Raw genomic sequence first — 13,715 nt, 5'->3', positions numbered from 1 at the left:
ATTTAAAAATGTCCCAGGTTTTCTTTGCAAGTACATTTCGTCCATCAGTCTTCACTCATCAGGTTCCCAGCTCCGTTCTCTCTCAGCATCTCTCTTCTATTTATGACAGCTGTTGTCTACTTGAATATCCTTGAGATTCAGTTTTGAAGCAGATGGAGTCATAGAGACAAAGTGAGGGTCAGGGTGAATATATTTCTAATCTAAAAAATGCCATCTTTGCCTCATCCATGAATAAAAGGTATTTATCTTCTGACCTCTTAGTTAGCAAGCCTCTAACATAAAATTCAGTTTAAGATGCACAAGTGTGCAACTCATTAACATATTGACATTCTCCACTGAATATCAATCTGTGTCTAGCACCACTTGAAGCTCTGGATGTCTGGTTGGTTGTGAATAGAACATCCAGTATGATAAGTGCTCCTGGGCATTGCCTTCCGAAACTCACAAATCAGAAAAAGCAGACTTTTGCCCAAGTGACTAAATCAGCCCCTGGAATGCAGTAATAGCTCAGTAAACAGTGCTGGAGTGACAGAATCAATGCCACTATTAATTATGAATTGTTAAATGTGCTAGAAAGGAAAATAAGACATTGCTCTGAAAGATAATGCCAATATGAAAAGTGTCTCTCAGGAAATGATGTATCAGCCAGGCATCAAGATACTCCAAATTTGAGATATGTGAAGACATTTGAGGTGAAAGAGTTTGTCCCATCTCAGAAAGTGAAAGAAGGTCAAATGGATTTAGCTTTAGTGAATGAACAAGGCAAGAGAGGTCACTGGAGAACTGGCTAACAGCCAAGTATCATAAAATGTGAAAGCCAGACTGAAATTTTTTATTTTATCCTCATTGTAATGCAAAGAAGTCATAGAAGTATTTTAAGCGAGGAAGTGATATTGTCAAAGGAAACACATTTTAAATTACTATAGCTGTTTTGCTGAACATGCATGACAGAGAGATCAGTGTGGTATCAGGAAGATGAGGGACTGAATTCATGGGGGGTGGCAGCTTGTTTTGAGGAGATGGTCTCTGTGATGCTTCTAAAGGTGAAAATACACAGATGCTAGAAATTGCATCACTAGGATTCAAGTGTTAGAAAGGCATTAAATATGCCCAGTTTTTTTTTTTACAAGAGAACAGTTTTAGTGAAACCAAATACTAAAAAATTTTTATCAGACAGCAAAAGGAAAGGGTAAAAGTTTGTAAACTCAGCTTCATAAGCCATTTTATCACATTCATAAGAAGCGCCTTTTGGAGTCACCCAAGAGTTTGAAATCCATGTTACTGCACAGGCTTCCATTTGCAGTTTTCATTTACAGTCAGGATAGCAAATCTCCCTCTTACAAGTGGTGGGGAAAGCTGTTGACAAGACTTTTTTCTCAGTTTTTAAAGTGCTGACTGGCATTTCCACTGATCACACTCATCCTCAGGTCCAAGAGGACAGTGCAGAGGTCAAGACACCTACTTAACGCAGGCCTGTCTGTCCCAGGACTGCTGCAGCCAAGGAAACTAAGTGATCAATGGAGAGCTGACTGATGCTGGCTCCCTTTCTGTCTGCCCTTGCAGGTGACAAGGTGCCCTAGCTCCATTGAAACATGCGAAACTTTAAGTACTCCAGAGGTGAGTGGCTGAAAGGAAGCAGTGTGGAGCTCAGAGATTCCTCATAATACTTCCTAACCTGTCACTTTTGATCATGTGTAGTTTGAAAAAGCACATGAACATGCACACAAAATATTTAGTTAACGTGCAGAGTGCACAGGCCCACTAATGCCCATCATTGATCCAATGATGGTTAAGATGACCTGGGTTCATATTACATAAACCAAAAGCAGGTGTGCTAATATGAACCTTCACAATAAAGAATACAGAAACAAAGAACCCCTTCACTCTTAAACTAGTACAGTGAGTCAAGACATAAACAATCTTGTGAATTGTACAAGAAAATCTACATTTGCTACCAGAGGCTTGTAGTGGAACTAATGAGCAGATTGATCATGAGCTTATGAACAAATTCTCTGAGGTATAGGGACCTTATTTTTAGCAGGATTAGTACAAATACTTTCTGCCTGGTAAAACTTTTATGTGCAACAATATTTAATAACAACAAATTACTATAAAAGTTTCTATTCATATACTTATGTAAATTCCCTCAAACTACTTCCTTCTCTTCTGATTAATAATATAGTCATCATTCTAAAATTAATAACATAGTCAGTCTTTGTTGTAGATGCCACAAATTGCTTTATGTAAGGCCTGAGCGTTAAGGCATTAGGGCTAAAACAGGCTATCCCCATGGAACATGCCCTCTCTCTTTGGGCTGATGCTGTCTATCTCTCGCACTTGTGCATTTGCTTTGCAGTTGCAATTAACAGTTATGTAAATGTATCTTTTTCTCCTATTTTACTCTAAACCTGCATCTATTTTCAAATTGCATTATTCATTTGCAGGGCACATTTAAATTAAGAACTCCTTAGGTTTTAATACACCTCTATAATTCAATAGCACCACATATAAATGTCAAGGGTAAATGCTGATTTTGATCCATTAAAAAAAGATACATTCTGTCACTTACCTCTGTCACTGTCATAGAGATATGCAAACTTGTCCCATTGGTAGTACTCAATCAAGCTAAGAAGAGCTCCTTTGAGGTCAGGTCGCATCTGGATGACAAATGGATGTGTGCCATCTGTTGGGAAGCTGGGTGTGATAAAGGACACATGGAGTGTCCCACAAAATGACGTGATGGTATTTACAGACTTTTTGTCATAAAATCCAAAAATCGCATAGACTCCTCTTGAAAACTGGGAGCAGACTAGAAACAGGGAAAACAGAAATGACAAATCATGGTTAATCACCATATAACCACATGGATTTGCTTGAAACATAATATTCCTTGATATAAAATAAAAAATCATTAGCCAATCATAAGGAATATTGAGTTTGTATTAAAGATCTAACAATCTTTATGGGAACTTATTTGGTTCGCATTCTGTTTGCAGAATTCAAAAAAATTATAACACATAAAAGTAGTAATTAAGAGCACAATAAAATGCATATCTTATTATTTAACAAACTAGAGAAACACAAATGTATTTTAGGACAATCGCATAAAAACATATCAGTCAATAGCTGTAAGAACAAACCATAATTATCTAAGACCTATATCCTCTCAAAACAACTCATTCCTTACAAAATTTGTTCTAAAAAAGCTTTGTTGTAAACTTAAGAGATGGCTTAGTTGTATATGCCTCACAAGCAGAGTGCCCAAGTTTGATCCCTATAACCCACATTAAAAACCAAGGCATGAGGCTGGAGAGATGACTCAGTTGTTAAGAGTATTGACTGCTCTTTCAGAGGACCCAGGTTTGATTCCCAGCCACCCACATGGCAGCTATGAACTGTCCTTAATTCCAAAGAGGGGAATCCGAAGCCCTCTTCTGACCTCCGCAGCATTGCACAACATGGGTGCACTCACATACATGTAGGCAATATACTCATACACATAAAATAAAAATAATATTAAAAAACTATTTTTAAAAGAAGCTGGGCATGCTGCGCACTTGTAATCCTAGTGCTGGGGAAGTGGAGACAGCCGGAGCCCTGGGAGTCACTGGTCAGCTGCCTGCCTTTATCAACAAGCCCCAGATTCAATGAGAGACACTGTCTCAAAAATAAGGACATGGGCTGGAGAGATTGCTCAACAGTTAAGAGCACTGGCTGTTTTTGCAGAGGATCTGAGCTCAATTTCTAGCACCCACATGGCAGCTAGCAACTGTTTCTAACTCTAGTTCCAGGAGCTCTAACACTCTCTTCTTCTGACCTCCATAGGTATTGCACAACACAGGTGCAACTACATGCATGAAGGCAATACACTCACACACATAAAATAATAAAGTATTTAAAAATAGGAAAAAGGACAGCCATTCTGAGGAATGCCACCTGAAGGTAACCTCTGTCCTTCATGTGCACAATCACACACATGCATGTTCACCTGCATGGACACAAACATACATGTAAACAAACACAAAAATTTTAAAGGCTTTATTGTGCTTGTGGTGTTTATACTGTAAGTTCAGGCCAATCATTGCAGTGCACATCTTTAATCCCAGCCCTCGCTTGGGAGACAGAGGCAGGAAGACATCTGTGAGATCAAGGCCAGCCTGGTCTACTGGTACCAGGCAGACTGGGACTAGGGAAACCCTGTCCAAAAAACAAAAACAAAAAACAAAAAAAGAAACAAACAAACAAGAATAGATCTTCAGCTAGGACTCAGGCTTCTTGTCCACCTCCCAGATCCATGCCAGGTTTTCATCTGGATTGGAATTGCATGGTGGTCATGTGCCTGATGTAACAAGTGCTTTGAATTCATATCTGCAACTGCTTTTGTGTCCAGAACCATAGAATCCTTGCATTCATCCACCACCTCTGGCTCTTACAACTTTCTGCCACCTCTTCCAATGATTTCTGACCTTTGGTAGGTGAAGATGTGATATAAGAACACTTATCCACTACTAATGGAAGTGCAAATTGGTATAAGCATTATGGAAATCAACGTGCAAGTTCCTCAAAAAATTAGAACTAGAGCTACCACATAACCAGCCAAACCACACATGTATCCAAAGGACTCTATATCCTTCTCCAGAGATACCTGTTCCATGTTCATTGCTATTCTATTCACAGTAGAAAGGAAAAGGCAACAACCAAGAAGTCCACCAACTGAGAAATAGATAATGAAAATATGGTATATTTACAGGATGGAATATTATTCTATTGTTAAGAAACCCAAATTATTAACTCCATAGGTAAATGGAGGGAGCTAGATCATCTGAGTGAGGTAACTCAGGCCTAGAAAGAAAATGTTACACATTCTCTCTCATGCTAACTTTGAATATTTAGATGTTTGTTTCAATTGAGATATCCATAGAGGTCAGGAAACCAATAAAGGGCTATTGGGATGGCTCATGAGAGGGGAGATAGAATGCAGTGATATAAAGAGGGGAAGGGGAAAAATGGAATAGGAAGGGTTAAATGGGGTGGGGAATGGGAATGCACAGTAGAAGCGGGAGTATGCGGAGGGATATCTAACACTATAGGCCTTCTGAAAAACTCATATGGAAACAATACTATAGAAGTTTCTTAAAATATAGACATATGGAATATAAAAAGAATTTAAAAGCAGTTACCCTATAACATGGGGACAATGTCTCTACCAGATGCTGTAGGCTAGCAAATAAAAGCCCAGTGTGAGGGATGGGCTCTTTGCGGGTTGTTAACCAGGGAGATCCCATATATCTTCAAACAATACCGGCCATTGCCATGGGAACTTAACGATAAGGCACTATTGTTGAAAACAGTACATATATGAGTCATAGAACAAACATGGAGAATCAAGCTGGTATTGCCCTCAAAGCTGTATCTCTCTTTCCAGCCATCATAGTGCTGGAAGGTGCTGTACCTGCTACCAGAAGAGGAACGTGATCATCAGATTTACTCAGCTACTTGGAGAGCTACAATAATGGTTGTTCTGGCAATATATGCCCCCAGTAAAATAGTGGCATGAATGTTATGGGAATAATCTACTACTTCCTATTTGAATTTTGAATTTAAGGCCTTTTTCACCCAGTGAAGCCCATACCTGTAACTGTTATCATGGCCCAGAACCTGTGGCTAAACAGATCACAGGCCATAGGGGAGAATTTACTACTATTATTATTATGGACATAGTATTAAACTGACTCTTAATGACTTATTGTTATGCTCATCAATTAATGCATTTTAACTCTCACTAGAGAAGCTTCTTGTGACACTTGGAAATCAATTCAGAGACCCACAACTACTCAACATACAGGAAATAAGAGGCTGCACGGTGCTTAGCCCCAAATGGAACACTTATGTTCTCTTTGGTTCAGTTCTTCCCAGTAAAATCATAAGGGTTTTTTGAAACATTAACATGATTTTATCTTTTTTTTAGAAGTAAGAGTTCCTTGCCCAGAACTGATCCAATGTAAAGTTCTATAGAAAACATCTCTAAATAGTCTTCCTGCCACTGTCCAGGTTAGTCATATGATTGTTTAAATGAATGCATAGCTGGTATTTCCCAAATAACCAAGAATATATTTGCCATTCTTAAAATGAATTACCTTCATTTGAAGTATAAGAACACTAACTTACTTCACTCTATTACTTTCACAAAAATGTATAGAAAATAAATAGAATTGTTTCATGAACAAGAGCAATCCTAAAATGAAGTTTATAATAACTCTCAATGATTTATAAATAATAATCAACATTTCAATAATTATAGTGTGGATAGACACTGAAAAGACTGGAATATCAGGTATTTCTCTTGAGTGTCCCTTATTTATAAAACCTATTTTCCTTTGACTATCCCTTCATGTTCAACTTACTCCTGTCTTTCTAGCATAAGCTTGCAGAGGTTTTTAGGTGATACCAAGTAGGATAGATTGTTGACTTCCCCTCCTTAATCTCGAATCTTCTGTACAATGGCCTCTTCTTCTTCTTCTTCTTCTTCTTCTTCTTCTTCTTCTTCTTCTTCTTCTTCTTCTTCTTCTTCTTCTTCTTCTTCTTCTTCTTCTTCTTCTTCTTCTTCTTCTTCTTCTTCTTCCTTGGTTTTTTTGAGACAGGGTCTCCCTGTAGCCCCAGCTGTTCTGGAACTCACTATGTAGACCAGGCTGGCCTCAAACTCACAAAGATCCACCTGCCCCTGCCTCCTGAGTGCTGGGACTAAAGGCATGTGCTACTACACCCGGCCTTATTATGTGTATGAGTGTTATGCCTGCGTGTAAGTAAGTGCACCCATGTCATGCAATGCCCATGGAGAACAGAAGAGGCTGTCGGATCCCCTAGAACTGGAGCTATGGACAGTTGTTAGCTGTCATGTGGGTGCTGGGATTTGAACGCGGGTCTTCTGCAAGAACGGTCAGTGTTCTTAAATGTTGAACCATCTCTCCAGCCCCCTAAATGCATTTTCTTACGTTTCACATAATGCCAAGATGGGATTAAATTCTTTCATTCATGTCCATATATTTCATTCTCCCTTGGGCAATATAAAATTGAAAATAACCAATAATGTATCTGATGACTGTGTCTATTCATCATACAGGTGAAAAAGACATTTTGCTGTTAAAGTCTTTTAGGTAAACTCTAAAGTGATATCTTCCTTTGTGCATGGATATATGTAAGCTGACATGTATACCTTAAAATTTAAATTTGATGAGATTTTTGTTAAATCTTAAATTGATGAAATATGACATATGAAAATGGAGAACTGTTTTAAAAATTCTCCCAGTGTCTATTTTATTTAATTTCCTACAGAAGGTTGGCATGCCATCCAGACATTAAACTAGTAGCACACAATATGATTTATTGATGAATCCTCTTGTCCTGAATGCAATAGTTTCTGGAATGGACACAGCAGCCACAGCATCACCAGGATGCTTGAAAATGATGCCAATGTTTGAAGTAGAACCTTAACAATGAGCCTCAGTTTTCGTTTTCCGTTATCTGAAATAAAGTGTCAAGTTACTTTATTGTTATTGTAACCATCTGGAGATACTGAGTTTATTCCAATGGCAAACACAAACTATACAGAACTTCATGAGAAATTATAACTTATTTATCTCAGGAACCATTTTCCAAGCAATTCAGCTAATTCTTCAGTTAATGTTATTTTATAAGAATGGACTTTTCTCTCCTGATAAACCTTGGTCTTCCTCATTCATATTATCTTATCCTTCATGCATATTAAAATTCCCCCACTATTCTATTTTTCTAGGTATTTATCCCTTAATATTCCCTTACTATACTTGTTATTTGGTCAATATTGCTCAGTCATGGTTACTGCCTTCGAATGTGGTAAGAATGACATTGAGATTTACAAGCTTCTGAGTAAGGATTCAACACAAGAGAGGGTGGCATTTCATATTCAATTTTAACAGTTCCAGCTTCCAAAAACCTGCAGCCATCTCATTGTGCAGAACAAATTCAATCCATTTTTCTTTCTTGGTTCTGAGACAGTGTTTTTCTACACAGCCCTGGAAGCCCTGGATGTACTATGTAGACCAGGCTGTCCTTGAACTCACAGAGATCCAGCTGCCTCTGCTTCTGGAGTATTGGTATTAAAGATATGTGCTACCATACCCAGCTTCAGAATTAGAATCAACATCATCTTGATAGTTATAGCATTCTTTAAGCCCAAGTTCAAAGGTTCTCCTGTGAATGAAGTCAAACTCTTAGATGTGAGCCACATTAAAGTCATAAAAGAAAGTTACGTATTTCTACGATGCAACACAGAACAAAGATCCCTATTCTAAAAGGATACAGTAGGAAATAAAAAGGAATGCTCAGACAAAAGCAAGAAAGACACCTAGCAGGGAAAACAGAATTCTCCAGCTCTGTGTTTCATCTGAAGCACCTGCTATCAGGATTTGAACTTAGGGTTTGAGCAGCTCCATTGTTATCACATCTACATACCACAGGGCATCTTTCCTAGGCTGACTGCCTCTTGCCCACAGGCTTCCTCAGCAGATATTTCACATTTTTTGGTATCTGTAACATCACTCTCAAAGTTTCACGCACTGACCTCTCAGGAAATTCTTCCAGGATTAAGATCTAATACACATTGTTTTGCATTCCATGTTATCCTTTCAAAGTTTGGTGGAAACTTCCATAACCCTGTACTCTTGCATTCTCTATGTCTGCAAAACTAGCATCATGTGAATTACACCAAACTGACAGCTCAAGCGGTAACCAGCATGACTTGGGTCATGACTGCAACAGCCTCTAAGTGTTGGGCATGTGAATGTAAAAACATTCTTTCCCCAGCAACCTTGTGTAACTGAGCTACTCCAAAGCTTTCCTTTCAAGAGAAAGTCTTTCAGTAAAGTTTCCATTTTAAAACTCTTGGTCCTTAGATGTATATAGTCAGGCTGATCCCTAGCATGTTCTCAAGGCATTTTTTCTTTTTTACTTTTGAAGTAATTGACCTATTCTTAGTGCTCATTTCTTTAACGACTGATCTTGCTTGACCTCAAGTTTGTTCCCTTTCAGGAAAAACTTTCATATTTTTCAAGTTTTTCTGCTCAACTCTTTGTTCACAATATTTACTATAATCCTAGCTAGAAGAAGGTATCTCTAACAGTGCCATCACCAAAATACTAGGCTGTCTCTAAAATTTCTCCACCAGGTTAAACTCAACTCCCATGAGGTCTCAGACAATGAACAAAGGCTAACAAAATCTTCACCAGAGCAAAACAAAAATGGCCTCTACTTCCACTCTCCCTTGGCTTTTTCTTCCCATCTAAATCCTTATGAGTAGTTTTTACTATCTGCTTTCTGACTTCTGAGCAACCACTGGAATCACCCAGTAAACTCTGTCTATACTGTACAGTTATGACTACCACTATCCCCAACTTTTCCAAATACCTCCCACAAGCTCATTTCAATGGCATCAGAACAGCATGGCTCAGTTTTTTCATAGCAATGATCCTACTCTCAGCACCAATTTTCCATGTTAGACTATTCATCACTGTGACATAATCAAGACAGAAACAATTTAAAGAAACAAGGATTTCTTTTAGTTTACGATTTTAGGGTTTGATCTATAATCCTTTACTCTGTTTATTCTGGGTTCATGGCTATGGGAGCATGTGGCAGTGGATTCTCATGTTATAGCAGACAGAAAGTAAAAAGAGAGAAGCAGATACTGGGAACCCTCAATGACCTTCTTTTAGCTAGGCCATACCTCTTAAAATTTCTACCACCTCCCAAAATTATTCTACCAGCAGGGACCAAGCAATCAACATATGAACATATGGGGACATATCATACTGAAATTGTAACAAACATGATATAGAGCCTATTGACATATTTCATATTAACATTAATTATGGCACTTTGTATTAATTAAAAATGAGCTTATTTGTTTTCATCTCAACTTTATTCTCTGAGGATGCTTTTAAAATGTAAAGTCATCTCCCTGTCCCAGATCTATCTTCTAAAGGAAGAAGGTCTAGAACCACCTAGACTATCCAAAACAATGTGCCATCAACTCTGAAAATAATTGAAAGACAGCTTTCTAAAACAAGAAAGACAATACCAAAATCCTACATTCATTTCTAGAGGCAGAGGACAGAATAGAAAGTCTACACGGTTTCAGCTCTATTTTCAAGGCCCATGTATTACAGTATCATACACTATTGTATATGAATGATTAAATTGATTAACATAAGAAGGACACTTGAGGTTTGAACATGATTGCAAAGGAGTAAATCAAAATGCTCTTGTCAAGTTCAATTTGAATTAAATATTTAATATCAACTTTAAAAACCTCAGCAAAGGGAAATCCTTCCATAAGACATTTTATGTCAAATCACAGAAATGATGATCTCCTGGGTGTAAGTAACTTGCTGATTATTTCACTTTTTATTACAAACCTAGATGATCTAAGCCAATGACAATGCTGATGGTGCTTCCATCCCATCTTTTCTTCTTCAGTCATCCTGTTCACTGGTGCTTTACTGTAGCATACATGACACAGTCTGGAACAATTCACATGGTTATTTAGTAGAAAGGGAGAAGAGCTAAGTATGATTTATTTTTTGTCCTATATTATTTTACATTTACACATTGCTATTCACTTTAATGAAATAATGTAAGTGGCCTCCTCATCAGGAAGGTCACAGCTCCTTTGCAGCTTGCTGTCTGTCATTGTTCCATCAATAAGGAACATTGATATTAAATATGGTCAGAACAGAAGATCTTTCTCCTCCCTTCCTCATACTGCTTCTGCCATTCACCTTTCATGGTTTTATTACTGAAATCCACCTACCATTTTTCAAAAGAAATTTTGCACTTAATCATATCTCACTCAGATCTACCTTCCTTAACATCTCTGAATTTCCTAACCATGCTATTTGATGCTCTTTCTATATTAATACTAATATTATGATCTCCTAATATCATTTCTACATTGCTGAAATACAATTCATACCACCTTAGTACATTACCCTTCCCTTTATTTTCCAGTGTCTTGTTTTTCTACATCTCAAATTTGTCTTATAATTATTTTCTTATTTTCTCTTCTATCTCTTTTTTTTTTTTGGTCTTTTTGAGACAGGGTCTCCCTGTAGCCCCAGCTGTCCTGGAACTCACTATGTAGACCAGGCTGGCCTTGAACTCACAGAGATCCACCTACCTCTGCCTCCCAAATGTTGGGCTTAAAGGTGTGGACCACCATGCCCAGCCTCTCTTCTCTTTTTATACTATATGTCTTGTTGATTTCATCCTGTTCAAAATAAAATCAACTTTTATGCACACGATTGTTGGATTATTGTTGCTATTTTGTTGTTTGTGTTTTTGTTCTTTTGAAACAGGATATCACCCTTGTACAGGCAGGTCAGGAATTGACCGTGTAGCTTAGGCTGGTCCTGAAATCGCAGAGATTTTCTGTTCCATATCATTCTTTGGTTTCCTGTAACTATTTAAGAAGAAAATGAATAATTCCAATTCTTTGAAGAACAAAACTTGGAAGGAAGAAAGGAAGTAAGGAGAAAGGGGGGAGGAAGGAAAGAAAAAGAGAAAGAAAAAACAGAGGTTGTATCCCAAGCCACCTCTTTTTGTTGGTTTCTTTTTCTGTCCTGTATCGTAATTACTGCAGCTATTTAGATACATTATTCCAGAACAATTTATTTACTTCCTTGTCTGTTCATAACACCCACAACATCTATTTTTTTATTCTAGCTCATTCACTCCACGGTGATCAAGTATGCTTTGTCCTAGACATCCAGTAGACATTATCATGACAGGTGAGGTCTGTACTTCTCTGAGGTTTGCAGAATAGGGTTTTCTAAGGCTTTCTTGCACCTTTACCACCCTCTCTTTCTCCTTTAATATATATTCTTTACTATTTTACCACATCAAAGGCATTCTTCACCTATTTTTCTCCAATCTTTCATTTATTTTTGACTGTTATTTAATTATCTTATCCTTATTAACAAGGTTCAGTTCAACTTTCATGCAATCATTTCCCAAACCTTCCTTACTCCAGTTGTTTAGTTATTCACGCCTCTTTACTTATCAGGGAAATATACCTTATAAGTATATTATTCACCATTCATTTTACATTAATATACTTTCATAATGATATTACATTTATTTATTTGCTTATACAAGTTATAATTAAAGTCCTTTTCACAATACCTCAAGAGTAAGCTTTCTAGACTACAAAAGAAAAAGAATAGACATAATAGCTCTGGTTTACACTATCTAAAAAATTATAACTTTATTATTTAAAATGAATTATCACAGAGAAATTATTTGGTATCGAAGGACGTTGGGGACTCCATGGGCATGGCAGTTGTAAAGTCTAAAAATGAGAACAACCTGGATTCAAATCTGGAGTTGTGCTTGGTGAGCTGTCTCAGCCTAAGGATAGCAATATTACCTGCATGACCTTAGCATAGGGAAGCAACAGAAAAGCATAAAACCTAAGCTCTCAGCAGTGCTGGTAGCTAGTAAACCTCATGAACACATCTTATCCTTTCTACCATACAGTTCACATTTTGATTAATGTTCTATTAGCTGTCTATTAATTATGCATCAGAAGTTTGCTCATATTTTCCTTTAGCTTGAAATTCACCACTTCTAATGAGGCCTTGCCCACAGAAGAAAATGAAACACATCTCCTCAGGCCAAAAGATGTAAATTCTTCTCTTCTTTGATCCCTAGCATACAAGTTTTCACAAGTACTGCATTTGACCTTTCCAGTCTATGTTCCTCACCTCTTCTGAAAGTGCCTTAATAGAGTCCTTAAATACTATTGACTGAATTGATGCAGTAACTTCTCCAAAGAGCCTCTAATACTTCTCTTCCCTATCATACCAAAAATCACTCTCTTGCTTACATTCCATCAATGTCTTCCACTTGTTGAGTTATTCAACACAGTCAACACCACTCTTGTTTTATCACTTCTGTATGGGCTGAGTTACATATGTTTTCGATGTGTGTTTGTAAAGCAGTTTACACAGTTGCATGTTAGTCTCTACTGCTGTTGTGTCGCTCTTCTCTTAAACAGTTACCTAATTGAGTGGAGAATGAAGTACCTTTATCTGTACATGCCCAACAAGAACTCAAAACACAGCAGTCATGTGGTAAATGTCACTGAATAAAATAAAATACCACTTCCTTCATGAAGGGTGCTTTGCTTATGTCCAAGTGAGTGCTACCTTCCCTGATATGACTGTGCTATTAGCACTCTGTCTTCACCTCACATGAAGTCTGAGCTGCAGGCTCTTTCTGAGGGGGTCTTGATGATTTATGACTTTCTTGAGCAAAAGGGTTAGGATAAAGACAGAATAAAAAAAGAATTAGAATCTCAGCTCTGTCCATCCCTGGATATCTGGCAGAAGAGTGGTTAATCTTAGACCTCAGTTCCCAATCAAGTAAATGGGGGGGGGTATCTTTTCTATCTACTCCATAAGGATGCTTTAATGTTTAAGTTGTTAAATGTACAGAGAAATGTTTTAAAAATTATTGCTAATTAGGTAAGTGTGCTTTTGACAGTAAGTGTCAAATAATAATAATGATTTTTCCTTCTGTAATGCCCAAACTGGGAATTTCACAAATATATTATTAATATTTATTATTAATATGTGTTCAGAACCAATTGGCTAATAGAAGTGAAAAGTTGGTCCTTATGA

At 37.4% G+C, this 13,715-nt stretch overlaps 1 protein-coding gene across 3 annotated transcripts in view; it reads right to left on the bottom strand.

Annotated features, from left to right (window-relative positions):
* Gria2 (glutamate ionotropic receptor AMPA type subunit 2) overlaps positions 1 to 13,715 on the bottom strand; it is a 146,419-nt gene that overhangs the window by 59,802 nt on the left and 72,902 nt on the right. For all 3 annotated transcript variants that reach the window (XM_008854310.1, XM_008854311.1, XM_008854312.3), the window contains exon 3: positions 2,570 to 2,809. In XM_008854310.1, coding sequence (XP_008852532.1) covers positions 2,570 to 2,809 — 240 coding nt within the window. The remainder of the gene's footprint in view (positions 1 to 2,569; positions 2,810 to 13,715) is intronic.

Source organism: Nannospalax galili, unplaced genomic scaffold (assembly GCF_000622305.1).
Source record: "Nannospalax galili isolate Female #2095 unplaced genomic scaffold, S.galili_v1.0 scaffold305, whole genome shotgun sequence".
Taxonomy (NCBI): domain Eukaryota; kingdom Metazoa; phylum Chordata; class Mammalia; order Rodentia; family Spalacidae; genus Nannospalax; species Nannospalax galili.
Note: the sequence above shows the minus strand (reverse complement) of the source record. Positions and strands in the feature narration are given on the sequence as shown.